Here is a 17,363-nt window from a genome sequence, read left to right on the forward strand (position 1 = left end):
GAGAGAAACGGGGAGGTTGTGAGCAGTGTGTACACAAGCTTGATTGACAGTGCTAAAACCCTCCTCCTGGTTCTGATTGGTTGTTTCTCTGGGAGGAGGACCATAGTGAGGAAAGTAGAGGAGCTCAATTTATTTTCACAGATTATCTGTCTTATAGTATGCTGTCACAACATGGTGATAATTTTAACAAATATGTAAAAATAACATCTTTATTTGTACAAGTTACATACTGTAGCTTTAAGTGACAAACAACAAAGTTATTTCTGCACCGTAAATTTGATATTTCAAAAGAATCTACAATGAAAAGCTTAGGTTGTAATAATAGAATACAGATAAAACATAAACAGGAAGTTCAAGACACTTATAAGCCTTTAGCTAGCAACAAAACATTTCATTAAAAGAAAAATACCTCTTGTAGCTGCTATTGCAGCAAAAGATTTATCCAAAAAAGTATTGATTTGGGAGCGAGGGGTGTGTGAGGGTGTGGGGGATAGACACACACGCAGCACACTTGTTTTTCAACAGGAAGAAATGAAACACTAAAAACTCCATTCCTGCTTAACAGATAAAGCTTCAGTATTCTCAAGCCCACAGAAATTCCTAAAGTCTAAATGAAACATGCATCGCTTTGACCAAAACGCAAGGTTGTATCTTTTCTACAGAGTGTTTCCAGTTGATTTAGCAACATCCAACAAGATATATCCTCCCCTCTTGCCTGTGGGACGTGTCTCTGCAGACCATTTTATCCAAAAATGACACACAAAAGCTTAAAGGAGGCCTGCAAATCCTGAAGGGAAAACTCAAAGCAGCAATCAACAAACTGGAGAGAAAAAAAAAGTACAAAAAACCCAAAAAGACTTTAAGCACATCCCAGGCGTGTGTTTAACTCAGATGGTTAGATTATGCAGCTCAAAAACTAAAGTTCATGCTTCATAATGTGAGACTAGTAGTTTATCTGTTGCATTTATCCTTTCTGACTGGGTCTAAAAAGTTGCAATTTTCCTGTCATTTCACTGAGTATCTTGTTCAAGCAACAGCAATAGGAGGCAGATATCAGAGCAAAAGTACAAGTTTATTACAGCAATTGCAATCGGAGAAAATCACACAGTGAGCATCAAGAGTGAACACACACGAGTGTCAAAGGAGTCTCTGAGTTCTCTTCCTTTTATACAGATTGGAACAACACAGCCTATGGCTGAGTTCCTTAAACATACAAGAAAAGAAAAAAAAACAAGAAGTACAGGCAGTTTCTGACAAATAGGTCACAGTTGGAACACCTGAAGCCTTGAGGCGTCGACACTTTAACCACAAACACCTCTGCATTAAAGAACTTTATCTCAACTGACCTCCGGTGTACACACGTTACTGCAAAGTCGACAGTTTAATCTCTAAGGCAGTTGGGTGGAAAACCCATCTATTGTCCTTTGGTTCAACTTACAAGTTTGCACCGGTGTAGGTCAGGGGCCCCAGAGTAACCTTTGGCCCTTTCAGTGAGCTCAATTGTGGTCAGGCATTTCCTGTTGCAGCAACCTCCAAAAGGCAAACAGTTTGCCACACAGAAACTGCAGTTAGTATCACGGCAAGCTGTGACCTTTAATGCATTGGATATATATAATATACATGAGTAAAATAATAAAAGTAATCAATAATAAAAGTATTCAAACCCTTTATGAAATAATAGTCATTAATAATCCATTTCGACAATCTCTTAAGATTTTACAGGTTTACATGAACTAATATCTAAATTAGTATTGATTTATGACTAACTTCATCTTGAAAAGAACATCTGACAGCACACCAATGCTGTGCTAAAGTTTTAAATTGTTTTAATTTTTAAGTTTATATGCGACTGATGAGAACTGGATGTTAACAGCGAAGCAATTCGACTTCCTACTTCCAGTGAATGCCTCGTTATTCCAGGTTCAAACTGATAGTAGACCAATATGAGGAGGTGGAATTTCTTTTACTTTACGATGGGAGTGACATAATCCGCCTCGAAAAATCTGAGCTGCTCTTTTGAGTTTGATATGTTCAAACCTAATATATCGAGGTTTGAAAATGTACTCCGGTCACAGTGCCTCTGAGCGGAGACATCAAGCACACAAATCTAGACTCTCAGGCCCATAAGAGGATTGCTTTTCCCACATTGTCTCCATTTAGCAACATGAATCTTAGGGAGGAGGGCTAGTCTGGGCAGGTAGGCTTACAAAACATGCTGGATGTCTTCAAAACTTCCTGAAGATTACAGTCATCTGTTATGTCAAAGATGGGAGTGAGTTAAGGTCAAACCGAAAGTCGAAGGGCTCTCCTCCATGCAAACTAGATGCTAAAACACCAGAACATTACATGAGATTATCCAACATTCAAATCACAGTTGAATGACTTTAAAGGCTCGTTAAATGTTTGGCAAATTAGATGCAGACGTCGATTCAAATCAATTTAAAGGCAAAACAAGGAAGAAGATGTTCATCTGTTAATAGATTTTGTGAATGCTAAACTGAGAAATTCATAAAGAAAATGTACATCATTGCTAGTTGGAACCAGAAGCTATCTGACTCTGCATACGCATAAAGACAAATTTATAAAATTAACAGAAATCGTAGGCTTTATGAACACAATATGCAAACACCTACAAAAAGATTGTTAAAGCAACATCAATCTAGGAGGCAGCTATCAGAATAAAAGTACAAGTTTATTAAAACAATTGCAATTGGAGAAAGATCATTTAACACACAGTGGTCATCAAAGTTGGAACACACATGAGTGTCAAAGGAGTCTCTCCGAGTCCGTTGCTCAGGGGCCTCCTCTTATACAGACTCAAACACGTAGCCAATGGCTGAGTTCCTTAACCACACAAAGAAAGAAAAAAAAAACAAGAAGTACAAACAGTTTCTGACAAATAGGGCATAGGTGACAAACAGGTCACCGTTGGATCTGCAGTCTCGAAGCTTTGACACCTTAACCACAAACGCCTCTGCATACGAGACCTTTATCTTAATTGACCTCTGTTGTACGTCTTTTACTGCAGAATCAACAGTTTTATTCTTAGACAGTTAAGTGGGAAAAAACCTATCTATTGTTCCTTTGTTCAACTCACAAGTCTTGCACCGGTGCAGCTCAGGGGCCCCAATTAACAGTCGGCCTTTGAGCCAACTCAGCTGTGGTCAGGAAGTTCCTGTTAAAACAGCCTCAGGAAGGCAGACAATTTGTCACACTTAAACTGTCATGATTTGGGTGGTGAGGCAGAGGCAGCAGACCCAGGGTAAGATGAATAAGAAGGTTTAATAATGAAAACAAGTCCAGAAATCCAAAAACATACAAAGTCCAGGCAGCACAAAGGAGAGGATGCAGAAGCTCGCAGGTAGTGACAACAGGTACTGGACAAACACGACGAGGACCCAACAAGGAACAAAGAACACAGGCGGGGTTAAATACACAGAGGGTAATCAAGGAGACAAGAAACACCTGGAAACAATCAAGGGGAGACAGGACAACACGGAGACTCAGGGAGACAGAAACTCAAAATAAACACAGATAAGGAACAGATCCCGACATAAACTGCAGTTGGTGTCAGAAACTGTGACCTTTAATGCATTTAGATATACAATAAAAATGAATAAGGAATAAAATGAGTAATAAAATGAGTAAAGTAATAAAGCAATCAATAGTAAGGTAATCAATAAACTCAAATAATAAAAGTAATCAATAAGAGTAAATAATAAAAGTAATTGATAATAAAAAGTATTCAAAAGTATTCAAAACCTTTATGAAATAATAGTCATTAATAATTCACTTCGACAAGATTCTTACCCTGTAAACCTGATTTAATTTTTTTTTGCATTATGTCATGTTGCTGCAGTTTCATTGGGAATTTATGATAAATTAAATGGAATAAAACATGGCTTCCACATCTTTTGAAATGTAGTTTCCATATGCATAAACTTCTCTTTACTTGAATACCAGTAAATAAAATCTGTACAACCACCTGATTGAGTAAATAGAATCCATCCATCCATTTAATAATAAACTAGTAATAAACATAAAGCTAATAACTAATAATAAAGAAACACTGGGAGCACAGAGAAAAGTGAACACATCATAGAGAGAGAAAAAACACAGCGATAATATCAGATATCAGGTATCAGAATGTGTAATATCAGATATCTGATATCATATATTGTACCCCTCCTGACCCCGCTGGGGACAAGGGTGTTAGAAAATGGATGGATGGACGGACGGACGGACAGACGGATATCATATATTCTTTATGATTTTTCCCCTTTTTACCTTTAAAGCAACAAGGTTTTATTGTGCCCCACACTTTACACATGTAACCAGATAACTGAGAACTTTACCTGGGTTATATAATGTGAAGAACCATAACAAACTCACCTGACATTGAAAATGGACCAGAGCTGCTCTCTGTTTGAGAACAGACGGCCGTGGGCACATATTGAGTTTTTAGGCTCCTGTCGTGTCCTGACAAAAGCTGTCTAAACTCAGAAATGAGAGGCAGAGGTAGCAGAAATAACAGCTATCATGATAAATTCACAAACATTAAAACAAAAAAAACGGTTATTTTTTAAAGTGCAGCTCCAATTTTGAATAAGAACTGAAAAGTAAAACATTTACATGATTGCTTTTATCTTCATTAAAGGGTTAGGGTTAAGGTTATGTACAGTTAGCAGTATTTGAAACTGCGAACTGTACATAAATCATTTTCAACGTCACGCTAATCCGACTCCTGTGCGATCCAGAACTGGGCTGATTAAAAGACTGCAACACCGCCATCTAGTGGCTTCAGTGAAACCGAAGCTATACACACACTAAAGCAATACCAAACCTTGCCTGTAAAAGACAGTTTTTGGTAGAAGAATATATTTTCTTACACTTGACAATTCGATGTTTTCAATTAAATTAAAATTGAATAAAAATATGAAATAAAGTAAACTCGTTCAGAAATGACCAAAGGAGGTGTTACAGGTTGCCAAAAGGTGATGATGACGTTTCCGCTGGACCGCTGTCCCTAAAGTAAACACGGCCGCTTCACATAATCAAGACTATGAGGAAGAGTACAGATATTCAGGTGATTTAGGCTACATACAGTTTCAGTTTAATTTCAATGACCTAATTGTTTAAATGTCTGGCCATAAAAAGAACAGAAATTGTTTAAACACAGTTTAATATCACAACTTCTTCATAAAGGCTAAAGGCAAGTTCTTTTTGGCAGATTTTGCAGTTCCCAGTTAGAAATACAACAAGAGGTGGGATTTCCCTTATTTCAACTAATGAAGGATGTCACAAAGAACCCATGATTCAACAATAAGAAACAAAGGGCAAAAATGTTGTCTATAGAAGAGCTTGGAGGCGTAAATCACTGCTGAGCAGTTAGAACACGGCCCATTTCACATTTCCCCCAGAAAAGTCTTGAAGATCCCAAGACTAAAGTAACCAAACACCAAACATTTTGGAGGATGTCCCACCTACATTTGATAAAACTAACATTGCATTTCAGACAATCAATCCTGAAAGAGAATGTCTGGCCATTAGTACTTGACATAAGTTCTTGGGTAAATGCGACAAGAAAATAACTGAAAACACACCAAGAAGTCCGCTTCTGAAAACAAATACAGAATGAAAGTGTTGGAGTGTCCTTCTGAAAGGCCTACCCTAACTCTGAATGACATAGCATGACTTTTCATGCTCGAAATCCTTCCAATATGGCTGAATTAAAGCAATAGTGCAAAGAGGAGTGAACCAAATGACTTGACAGCGAGTTGAAGTACTTTAAATTGCTCAGTTGTTTATTATATGAACATAACCCTTTTCAAAGTTAGCCTATTTTTTAAAGTATTTTGTTCAATTGGAGTCCCCTATTGCCAGTTGAGCAATGACAGTTTCATCTAATTCCTGCACTGTACTTGACATTTAGCAATTGGCAATTTAACAATTGGCAGGTTGATTCCAGCTCCCTCCCATCCTGTCAATGTGCCACTGGAAAATCCACCGAACTCCAAGTTCTGCATACATTCAGTTTACTCTCAGTGATTGCTTTGCCAAAAAAAAGGAGGAATAAAGCTCTTGTTCACCTTTTCTCGTGGACAGAAAATCTAATAAAAACAGCATTACGTCTGCCTGGAATAGATATTTCTTAAAATAGTCTGTTTTAAAGAATCAGTAGCACCGTCTCGCCTGCTGGGGGCAGCATCACATTTTCCAACCTGCTGCGGCGCCATCAGCCAAAGAGAAGCCCTCATCGGTTTCCTCACGCTGTGTGCTGGTGGTAGCGGCGGCTAACATTGCTAAGTACGGAGTGGATCATGGCTGCTTCAAAGCCAGTCGAGCCCCAGTCCGGGAGCGGGCTACCCCGCTGGCAGCTGGCACTGTTAGTCGGGACTCCCATTGTGCTCGGCGTCGGAGCGGTTTACCTGTGGAACCGTAACAAGGCGAAGCAACAGAAAGGGACCGGGGAGCGGAAGACTCCAGAAGGCAGCGCCAGCCCCGTTCAGGGCCAAGACGGCGCGACTCGAACCAACCGAGAGGAGGAGAACATGGTACTGTAGCCCAGAGAGGAGTCTTCTGGTCTCTGCGGGTTATCCCAACTCTCCTCACTTTGACACAGTTAATATTGCTGCTGGCTCAGCCAGTCGTCATTGTGTTCAAGTCCGGTCAAGGACACCTCACGGCAGCGCCGCTGTCAGTGACTGCGGGAAGGCAAGGCCGACAGCCAGTGGCTCGGTGCGGTGGATTAACCTGCGCTAACTAGCTGTCTGCCAAGCTAACCTTATCTGTGGAGCTAGGTTAACTACAGTGACTGACGTATTAAACCAGTTACATCTAAAGCCTCCATTAGTGATTAAATGTTCTTTATTGCCTCCTATATATTAAACCAACCTAATTGAAAGTAACAAAAATATATCCCATGTTCAATCTTCGCTGTTGAATGTTGCACGAGTTCCATGCTAGCTGGCTAACACCGGGGTCAGAAAGTCAAGGTGGGCGGGAATTGCTGTCAAGTAAACAGTAGCTTCACATTTATGGAGTTATAAGCGGAGCCCATCATGTCCTACGGGACGCAGTGAGCTAGCTGGACGGTCTCATTTTTTTCATTCAGTAAAGCTACAGTGAAACCCAGACAACGTTTTAATGTAGAGGGACACCTGTCCCAGTAGGCGTGTATGTGATCCCACCTGTTGTAAAGGGGTGTGAGGAAATATACATTTTCTATTCAGATTGTGTGCAGATTCGCCCTGTTTATCACAATTAATAGTCAGTTTTGTTGAAATTCAAACTGTTTTTGCAGCATGATTGTTGGTAACATGTTTCATATCGCCTCTCTGTGCATCATTCACATGATGTCTACTGTTTTTGCTTGACTTTTGAGTATAAAATAGTCTGCAGTCCAACCACACAATGCGCACATCATTCAAACAGTTTCATTACTTTAACTTTTTATTCCACAGAACAGACTGTAGCTCATGCTTACATGGAAACGACAAGTAAACACAGACTTGGACATTTTTAGAGTAGAAATAAAGATAAAGGAAAGGGGAAAAACCTCAAAGAATTAACCAATTGAGTTTAAATTCCTGCTACTTTAAAAGACCTTTGATTTACACTGCCCGTTTTTATAAACACCAATATTTCCATTTGAAAAACTGCAGTAGACGCCACCTTTTCATATTTGTTAAAATTATTTTGAGATGATTGTCTCCATGTTTGGAGGCACTTCTAGGTGGAATGTGTACATTCACAGTCTAGACTGTGTTCAACTGAAAACGACAAGTTCAGCTTCAGGATGAAAGGTCCCTCCATTGTCTGTAGAGGACTAGTTAAACGTTTAACCGAAATTCACTGAGAGGGACAAAACCAGGACAGAGGCTCTCATTAGAGAGGTTTGAAACAGGTCAGCTCATTTGATGTTTTCACACTATGGACAGAATAAAATCTTGACAGACCCAGACTGCCAACATTATTCATGTGAACTGATTCACCATGTTGGCTTTCCTGTACTAAAAGGAGAGTGCTGGATGATAATATAGCTGTAGTCCAATAAATTTGACATGCTTTTAGCAAGTTAAATAGGCTGAGAACTACTGTCCTTTTGTTTATGGAGGACAACAAGAGAAAATGTCTTCAGAAGGCTTTCCTTAAGGAGTAACAAAAGTCCAGACTACATCAAAGTTTAACTCTTGGTGCTTCTTGGTTAAAATATCCACTCTTTGCTTTCACCGCCTTCTGCTTGTGGCTGCAGCGAAGCGTTTGATATGTCATACTTGATGAGAAATAAACAAACCTGGAGTTTTTATTAGTGGAGCAAGTGAATATGGGTTTCTTTGGTATTTTAATGTGTGATGCACTTACACTCCTTATGCATTATTAGGGATGCAAAAAATTAATCGACGTACAATTGTCGATTTGCGGTTATTAGATTAAAATTAGTTGCAATTTAATTCTGATGGCGCCTCTGTGACCTTCTTTTGTGGTTGTAGTTTGGCCGCCATCCAGACGAGGGCGCTGATGGTCATTCTTAAGCGGAGCCAGTTGATACAGAAACAAAGATGGCGGTGTCATACCAGAATGGGAAAGAGAAACGAGTCGAGTGGAGGATGGAAAAAGCACTTTTATGTGGATTTGTTTTGAAAAACACTCAACAAGGTCCTTAAGTTTTATAATATTTAAATCCAGCGTATTAAAAATGTAGCCTTTGTGCGATGGCAAGACGGTCGACCCTTTTCATACAAGGGGAAACTAAGGTTTTTGAGAAAATGGCCACTTATCATTTGATTGATAGTTAAATCGATAGGATCAATCAACTTTAGATTAAATCATTTATCGATAATTTGCATCCCTAGTCTTTATAACTGAGAAATAGTTCAGCATCAGTCGTCATGTATTATCAAGGATCTAGTTAATGCTTACAAACCCAAGAACTGGCAGAGTGAAGTTTGGATTGATGCTTTTTCAGCTTGAACTACTTTGTTTGTTCCCATGAGAACATCAACAAAAGCTTCGTTTAGGTTTTAGGATGTGAGATAATACAATACCTTGTGGGCCTTTTGGCTGCACGGTTTCACTACTAAATTGAATCATTTTTATGAAGTGGCTGGTTTGGTAATGGCTGGATTTTATTATACTAGACGTTTTTGTGAGACTGACTGTGTGCAGTGATAGATTTTTGACCAAAAAGCATCTGATGCTTCTTTTTCAGATAATTTTTTAATCACTTTTGTAAAAATGACCACATTGCTACAAAATAAAGTTCGAAGCCCATCTTAGCCTTTCTGAGTGTAGCTCTCTCTAATGCTTGGAAAATGACACATTACTATTAAATATTTACTTGTTTTCAGCAGAGATGACTCTCATTAATAAATAAATACCATCCTTTATGTGTCAGAGTATTTTGTTTTAAATTGCCCGGGGGAAAAAAAAGTTCAACATGTAACACAAATTCATGCATCACTTACTCTTCAAATCAGACTCCATGGTTTTGTTTTGTTTTTCTTCCCTCGTTTAACTCGCGTTTACTTTGCCCATCTTTTCATTTAGAGCCCTCTGGACCGAGCCCAAGCTTCAAAGAATAAGGGCAACAAGTACTTTAAGGCTGGCAAGTTCGACAAGGCGATCCAATGCTACACAGAGGCCATTGCTCTCTGCCCCAAAGAGCAGAAGTCGGATTTGTCAACGTTTTACCAGAACAGAGCAGCGGCTTACGAACAGCAGGTTGGCACCTTGATCGCGGCCATTTTGTTTTAACCCAAAACAACATGGTGGAAAATGGTCTTCTACAGACCGTGGGGGTTGTAATCTGTTAGATTAATGACCCTCTCCAGCACGTTTGATTCTGCTTACTGGAGTTTGGATGCGTTAAACGAGGTTACCCTGTTGTTTCAGCTGAAGTGGACAGAAGTGGTCCAGGATTGCTCCCAGGCTGTGGAATTGAACCCGCGCTACATCAAGGCTCTGTTCAGGAGGGCCAAAGCTCTCGAGAAACTGGACAACAAGAAGGAGTGCCTAGAAGGTAAGCTTGCTGTTGTGTCTTAGATTAGATGTCCTTCAACAGTTTTCTGTAAATGTTTGACTCTTGCCGACTCTTTCCCTCTTTGTGCCCAGACGTCACAGCCGTGTGTATTCTTGAGGCCTTCCAGAACCAGCAGAGCATGTTGCTCGCCGACAAAGTGCTCAAACAGCTGGGAAAAGAGAAGGCCAAAGAAAAATACAAGGTATTGGTTTAGTTTGAGTCATGTATGAAAGTTGTGTTTATTAAAATGTATTTATTGAAGGTATGTCCCAGTCACAACATTTTAAAATAATAGACATCTAAACTCTGTGTTGGTGTGCTGCAGGGGTCTGCAACTGAGGTTCTTGGAGGTGCTTGAATTTAAATGAGGTGTTTTCAAGGTTTGGAAAGTGCTTGGCACTCATACTGCACAGTTTTGTATTAAAGTACAATCTAATGCTTGATTTAAAAGCCCAAATTTGAAAAATGTTATTTACAGTTGAAACCAGATTATTTTATACGCCTAATTAAAAAAAAAAAAAACATTCTCATGGTCTGAAGCAAAATCAAACTGAACTTTGTTTTACATAAGTTAGAATAACCTAAATTATTTCTATTTAAATGCCAGAAAACAACGTAAGAACATTTCTAGAGATTTTATTTGTAACTTTCTTTGTGTGTTGTGTTTTAACATTTAATTAGCGCAGCAAGGTCATCAGCCTTAACATGATTTGTTTGGATTGTTTCAGTGTAATGAATATTTATCATTCCTAATTCCCCATTTAATACATAAACATTATGAAAATGTATGAATTTTTTGTTAAGTTAGTGTTTTGTTCTCGGACCAGTAAGGTGTGTGTGTGTGTGTGAGTGTGAGACGCTTCCAAACAATTTTTAAAAACATATTTTAGTTTACCTAGTAGAATACTCCCACTAGATATTATTAATATCCGTAATAAATGATATCTTTTGATAGTGAATTGAAACTGCCTTCTTTATTTGATTTGTATTGATTCTATCTCCGAAGTTTGGTGCTGGAAAAGTTTGAAAAATGTTTAAATTATAATGTAGGAAAAGTTTACGAACCCTGCCGAACTGCGCCCTCTGTAACCTTCTAGCTGCCAACTTTTCAAAATTTCACCAGGCTGTTTTTTTGTTTTATATTACTATGTTGAAAGAGAGACTTATTATGAGTATTGAGACTCTGTGTGTTATGTAACTTGCTCTGCCTGAATTGCTTGCAGTCAAACAGCATATGCTCAGAAAAACAAGTTGTTACATTTTGAGTTCAAGGAACTACTTTCAGTTTTGGTTGCTGACAAATGACTAGAAGCCCAAAGAAAAATGATGTCAGCCAAAGTGGTACTTTCTCGTTGTAAGAGAGTGAGATCTGTCTTTAAAAACTTGAGGCTGAATCTGCAGAAACATAAACAAACAGGTTGACTCAGGTATCTTATTGTATTTTATTTTTCTCTCTGCAGAATCGTGAGCCAATGATGCCTTCCCCTCAGTTCATCAAGTCCTATTTTAGCTCGTTCACTGATGACATCATCTCCCAGCCGCAGCAGAAGGGTGAGAAGAAAGATGAAGATAAGGATAAGGAGGGGGAAGCGGCCGAAATCACTGGGAGGTCAGAATATTCAGTACATATCAGTTTCATTCATAAAATCTCTGGGGGGGGTTTGTTTGTTTTTTACTAACCTCGGAGGATGTTGTTACAAAACAGCATGCTGAAATGTTCTAAAGAAATAATTGATTGACGAAAAATAAATAAAATGTAAATAATACTTTTGGTTCTCTTAGTGTCATTTTGGTGTGAAAATTCACAGAAATTATTCTCTGATAAAATTAAAAGCTGCACTTTTTTGTTATATCTACCTTCTAAAAGCATTAGTTGGTTCTATAAAGTTTTTAAGAGCCACTGTGAAAAGTCCAAAGGGCTCCAGAATGCAAATGACTTGATTGGATTGCTATATGTTAGTTATACTGCAGCTTTATTTAGATTTTGTTTGTCATCCATTGTTTTACAGCTCTGGCTACTTGAAGGCGAAGCAGTACATGGACGAGGAGAACTACGACAAAATCATCAGTGAATGCACCAAGGAGATCGAGTCAGGGGGCCGCTACACGGCAGAGGCCCTGCTGCTGAGGGCCACATTCTACCTTCTGATCGGAAACGCTACGGCCGCCCAGCCTGACTTGGACCAGGTCATCAACATGCAGGAGGCTAATGTGAAGGTACACACTGTTGGTGTTTCAGTCAGAAATGCTAAGCAGCAATAAATACTCAGAGTGCATGTTGGAGAAGCTAAATGTTGGAACCTGCCTTTCATCATTCCTGCAGCTACGAGCGAACGCTTTGATAAAGCGTGGAAGCATGTACATGCAGCAGCAGCAGCCTCTGCAGTCTACGCAAGATTTCAACATGGCCGCCGATATCGACTCCCGCAACCCAGACGTGTACCACCACAGGGGTCAGGTAGGAAGGAGTCAAGTCGTCATCTTTTTTTTTTACTCCCAATTTACTGTTTAGTTTATTAAGTAAACTGTATGCCACATTTTTAGCTGAAAGGGTGGTCTGTTGAGAAAAGCATAAGATCATGTCACTGATTAGAGTTTGATAACATTACTCTTAATAGAACTCCGAATATATTAGTTTATTTTTCTTTTTTTTTATGACATGTAGCCATGTTATAGAATCAGAACTCCTGGTAACATATCAGAGAATGTTCACATCAACTAACGTCCCTCCGGGTTTCAGGATTCTTCACAGTAAAATCCTTTTTGGGTGATGGGTGAGAAAAAACTGACTATTTCAAGCAACAGGGATCCTCTGAGTTACTGTTGAAGGAAGTGCATGATATAAGCTCTGCAGAACTAAATCAAATCAGCTTCACTTTCTACTGCTTTGCCTTCAATCTACAAAAGGTGTTAGATGTACTGTTATCATGAAATGTGAGGATGTGATTTTGGAGTTTCTTCGACATTTTGCTAACAAGACCCGCGTCTTTCCTCTCAGCTGAAGATCCTGCTGGACCAGGTGGACGAAGCAGTGGGAGACTTTGACGAGTGCATCCGCCTCAGGCCCGATTCTGCTCTGGCTCAGGCACAAAAGTGCTTCGCCCTTGTGAGTAATCGCCGAAAATGAACTCGGGGAGCATCTTTTGCCTGATACCATTTTTAATTACTTAAACAAAGATTTTGGATTTTCCCTTTTCTTTTTTGTATCTACTGTATTTTAATGCTATTTGTGAATTCTTCTCTTGTAATCCTCAGTACAGACAGGCTTATACTGGAAACAACCCATCGCAGGTACAGACGGCCATGGATGGCTTTGAGGATGTGATCCGAAGGTTTCCAAAATGTGCTGAGGGCTACGCTCTTTATGCTCAGGTAGGATTGTTTTATTCTTTTGGGAGCTAACGTAAGAAAAGTAGTCTAGCAATCATAATCTAGCAAAACTGATCAAATGAAATTCTACTTTGAAAAAAAAGCTCTAGTTAAAAAGGTTTTCCTGCAACCTGACCATGTCTAGACTTGTCAGGATAATAAATCTTTCTGGACGACAAAATGTCCCAGTAATTATTGCGATAAACTATAATATTGATAATGGCATAATAATGCAGGTTTGGTTATTGGTTTGTCAAAGACCAATAGATGTTTTTGAGCAATTTACAGTGAAAGTGGAAGTTATTTTAAATATCCAAAATAAAACACAACAACCAAACACAATAAATAATAAAGAAAAACACACACAACCAAACCCATAAAATAGATTATAATGTCTGTGTAAAAGAAATTTCCTTTCAAAACTGAGTCATCAGAATGGAAATTATCAAGCTCATTTTAATTTATCATGAGATTAATTGACTAATTGCAAGGTTTCCCCTAGAAAACTTGCTACGCCTGGTAGTTGGGTGCTGGGGCAGTCATTCATTCAGCGGCCCGCCGTCTTTTTGAGTTAAAAGATGCTTAAAGTTGACAGGAAATTTGAAAATATCACTTGATATTTCTTTCAATATTGAAAGATTGAAGATTAACACCTGAACACCAACTATAAAGTCTTAAAATGCAAATATTTTAAAAAGACTTAGATAAATAAGCGATGCTTAGCCTGGTGGGGGCACAAGTAAAGCCTGGTGGCCCGCCAGGCTTATACTACACTCAGAGGAAGCCTGAATTGTGACAGACTTAATGACTTTGTTCTTTTCAGGCTTTAACTGACCAGCAGCAGTTTGGAAAAGCTGATCAAATGTACGACAAGTGTATCGAACTGGAACCAGACAATGCTACTACATATGTTCACAAAGGGTGGGCATGTTTTCATTATTTTATGTTCGTAACAGATTTTTGAGATTCTTTTAGTAATTGTTAAATGTATGCTCAGTTTGCTACAGCTCCAGTGGAAACAAGACCTCGACTTGGGTCTGGAGCTCATTAGCAAGGCAATTGAGATCGACAACAAATGCGACTTTGCCTATGAAACTATGGGAACCATTGAAGTTCAAAGGTAAGTATAAAACAAAACAAAAAATAATCGGAGATTTGTACTATAAACGTTTGCAGTAACTGGAGCTTTTATCTTTTCAGGGGCAACCTGGACAAGGCGATAGAGATGTTCAACAAAGCCATCAACCTGGCCAAGTCAGAGATGGAGATGTCCCATTTGTACTCGTTATGCGACGCGGCGTACGCTCAGACTGAAGTGGCTCGGAAGTATGGCCTCAAACCCCCCACGCTGTAACGTCTCCGCCAATTCGTCGTCAAGTCTTTGCTGCAGAACCCAACTGTGTTACCGTTTCAAATAAAACCTAATTTGTGGGAAGATAGAGAGAGAGAAAAATACTGGATATTATAATGAAAAGAAGGAAACCTGAGTGCGATTGTGCGTTTTTTTGGGTTTTTTTCACATTTAAAAGGGTTTGTCGGGATAGGAAAAGAGGATTTCTATTTCTGTCTCCGCTAGTCTCGGTGTCGGGAACGTGGTTTGACCATCGCAGTCTGTTCCCGACACCTAACTCGGCCCAACGTAATAGTGAAATATTTTCATTAGTCGGCGTAGAGGGGGGAAAAAAACGCACACGAATGTCAATGTACAGCTGTTCTAAGTAATACACAGAAATGTGCCGTTTTGTTGAACCAATTAATGACTTTATGGCTTTTGTGACATTTACGTCTACAGAAAATACTGTGAGTTCTATGAGGTTCTAAAGGACTGTTCACTTGGCAATTCATCCTGATCTGAAGGGTTTTTCTCAGCTGCTTCCATTTTGTAACATAGATCTTCAGTTCTGAATGCGAAATAATTATAGTCAGTCGTGAAATGTTTGAATTTGCAATGCTGGAATCGATCCCATGGGTACTGGGCCTAAAAGAAGTCTATTTTGTCATTTTTTAAATAGGTTTGCCTGTTTATTATTTTTTAATATATAAACTTTGTGCAGCATGCTCACTTTATAAATGTAAATGCAATGCTCAAGCTGTCTTGAACACTATAAAAAAAAATCTTAAAATCTATGTGGTTTGGGCAAAACCCCTCTGATCAGACAAACTTAGCCATCTGTGTGTGTGTTAAATGTTGTTTTTTTTTTAATTGCCTCTAGTCTCTGGAGATATCATCTGGAATATGTTTTTCTTTTTTCTAGCTCATAACTGAACAGAGATTAATCTTTTTTATTATGGTTATTTTTCCGTTCCTGATTGAGTCCAACACTTTGTCCAAGTTCGTAAGACATTGCTCTGCTACCTTTCCTCCCCTCTCATTTTCTAAAAGTATTTTCATGCTGACCTTATGGGTCCCATTCAGGCTGCCCACATGGAGCCCAGACGGCCTCTGGATCTAAGAGACTGCCTCTCATCAAATGGCTTCCCAGCATGACTTATATTTTATTAAAGTAGTCAACTGTTGAATCTGACATGCACAAAGAGTTCTCAGTTTTTACCGAGCCAACTGCGACCCCCTCCACTTCTGAACGCCTCTCACAGCAGTATGGCAGAGTTTTAGCACATTGATTATATTAAAGAATCAGAACCACTGCTGCTGTGTGTGTGGTGACTCCTCAATGTCAAAAACAGGATTTAACTGTAATTTTCTTTTTTTTTTTATGTAAAGTTACGGCTGTTTGATAGAAAAACTTCATCAATGTTCATGGTGACCAAAGTGGAATGAGTTCTAATAAAGTCATAATTCTTGGAATGAATTTTACCTCTAAAATGTTTCTTTGTTTAAACTGACCTCTGTTGTTTTTGTAATTCTCTGAAACTTTTCTAGCATAATTCAAAGTTTGTTTTGGGACATATTAAGATTTTTTTTTTTCTTTTGTTCTAATCTAGTACTGGAATTAAGATGCAAATTGAGTTCTGGTGTAATGTTAGTGCAGTGTTTATTTTTTAATATTGCTCACCTAGCCCTATATTGTCTTGGTAATATTTTATGCCATGCACTGCCTTGTTGCCCAAATCCAGATTATTTTCTCATTATTAAAATCTAAAAGTGGTCAGACTAGCATACCTGCTGATTTAAAGTAAACATCATGAACAATCTAGTTTATTGACTTCTTAAACAGAAGTCAAGAAACCTGGAAGTTTCTTTTACACAGCAAATAAAAATAGTTTTATTTGTGTTGGCTGGCACTCGGTACACTGCAACCAGTTCTCTCATGTGAGGAAGCAGCTGACTGCAGAGTTAACCTAAGCAGACAAATTTTAAAAACTAATACACAATCTGATATTTGATTAGAAATTTCTTGGTCTAACTTCTCAGGTGCTTGTGTTACTTTCTAAACAGCAAAAGTTGTTTTGCTTTTCTTTTTTTTTACAGTTAGAAACTGAAGATTTATCCTCGATTGTATAAATATAACATATTTCTCGTGTTGTGGAAGTTTACATGTCTTTAAGTCAGTGGTGTCCAAAATATTTTGCCAAAAAAAACCAAAATATTTTTTTAGTTGCTATTTATTGGTTGTCCTATTTAACTTTAAGTAAAAGAGACAGCAAATGGCATGATTAAAGGACGAATATGCATGTTGTTCCTCATATTTTCCATTTTAACATTTCAATGTCAGTAAAAACAATTTGTGCCAACAACAAAAAAAAAAGAAAGTTTCCATCTGTGATGGTGGGTATGGGGAGCGGTGGTAGGGTGGGGGCGTCTTACAATACCTTTGATTTGCATTATTACCATTGAATTTCAAGGGTTCTTTTATTTGCTGGTTCTGAATTGCAGTCAGAGCCTCAGGAAATCAATCCGACGGCCACAAATGGCCCCCGGGCCTTACCTTGAACAACCCTCAAGTCATTCAGTACTGCTGCGCTTGTCCCGTTCTAGCAAACTAAAAAAAAAAAAAGGTGTATAAAAACAACA

General features: G+C 38.6%; 1 protein-coding gene across 1 annotated transcript; it reads left to right on the plus strand.

The window, feature by feature from the left end:
• The first annotated feature begins 6,243 nt into the window (after positions 1–6,243).
• On the plus strand, positions 6,244–16,200 carry tomm70a (translocase of outer mitochondrial membrane 70 homolog A (S. cerevisiae)). The gene is made up of 12 exons (XM_032572422.1): positions 6,244–6,554; positions 9,550–9,723; positions 9,895–10,021; positions 10,114–10,223; positions 11,482–11,630; positions 12,031–12,238; positions 12,345–12,479; positions 13,020–13,127; positions 13,277–13,393; positions 14,214–14,311; positions 14,388–14,510; positions 14,591–16,200. Exons 1-12 carry the CDS (start codon positions 6,321–6,323, stop codon positions 14,742–14,744), a joined length of 1,737 nt encoding a protein of 578 aa, XP_032428313.1. The 5' UTR covers positions 6,244–6,320; the 3' UTR covers positions 14,745–16,200.
• Positions 16,201–17,363: the final 1,163 nt, after the last annotated feature.

Source organism: Xiphophorus hellerii, chromosome 9 (assembly GCF_003331165.1).
Source record: "Xiphophorus hellerii strain 12219 chromosome 9, Xiphophorus_hellerii-4.1, whole genome shotgun sequence".
NCBI lineage: Eukaryota > Metazoa > Chordata > Actinopteri > Cyprinodontiformes > Poeciliidae > Xiphophorus > Xiphophorus hellerii.

Coding starts and splice junctions, on each gene's coding strand:
- tomm70a (XM_032572422.1), top strand. CDS start 6,321: ATGGCTGCTTCAAAGCCAGTCGAGCCCCAGTCCGGGAGCGGGCTACCC. Junction 11,631..12,030: donor GCGGCCGAAATCACTGGGAG/GTCAGAATATTC, acceptor ATTGTTTTACAG/CTCTGGCTACTTGAAGGCGA. Junction 14,312..14,387: donor ACTACATATGTTCACAAAGG/GTGGGCATGTTT, acceptor ATGTATGCTCAG/TTTGCTACAGCTCCAGTGGA.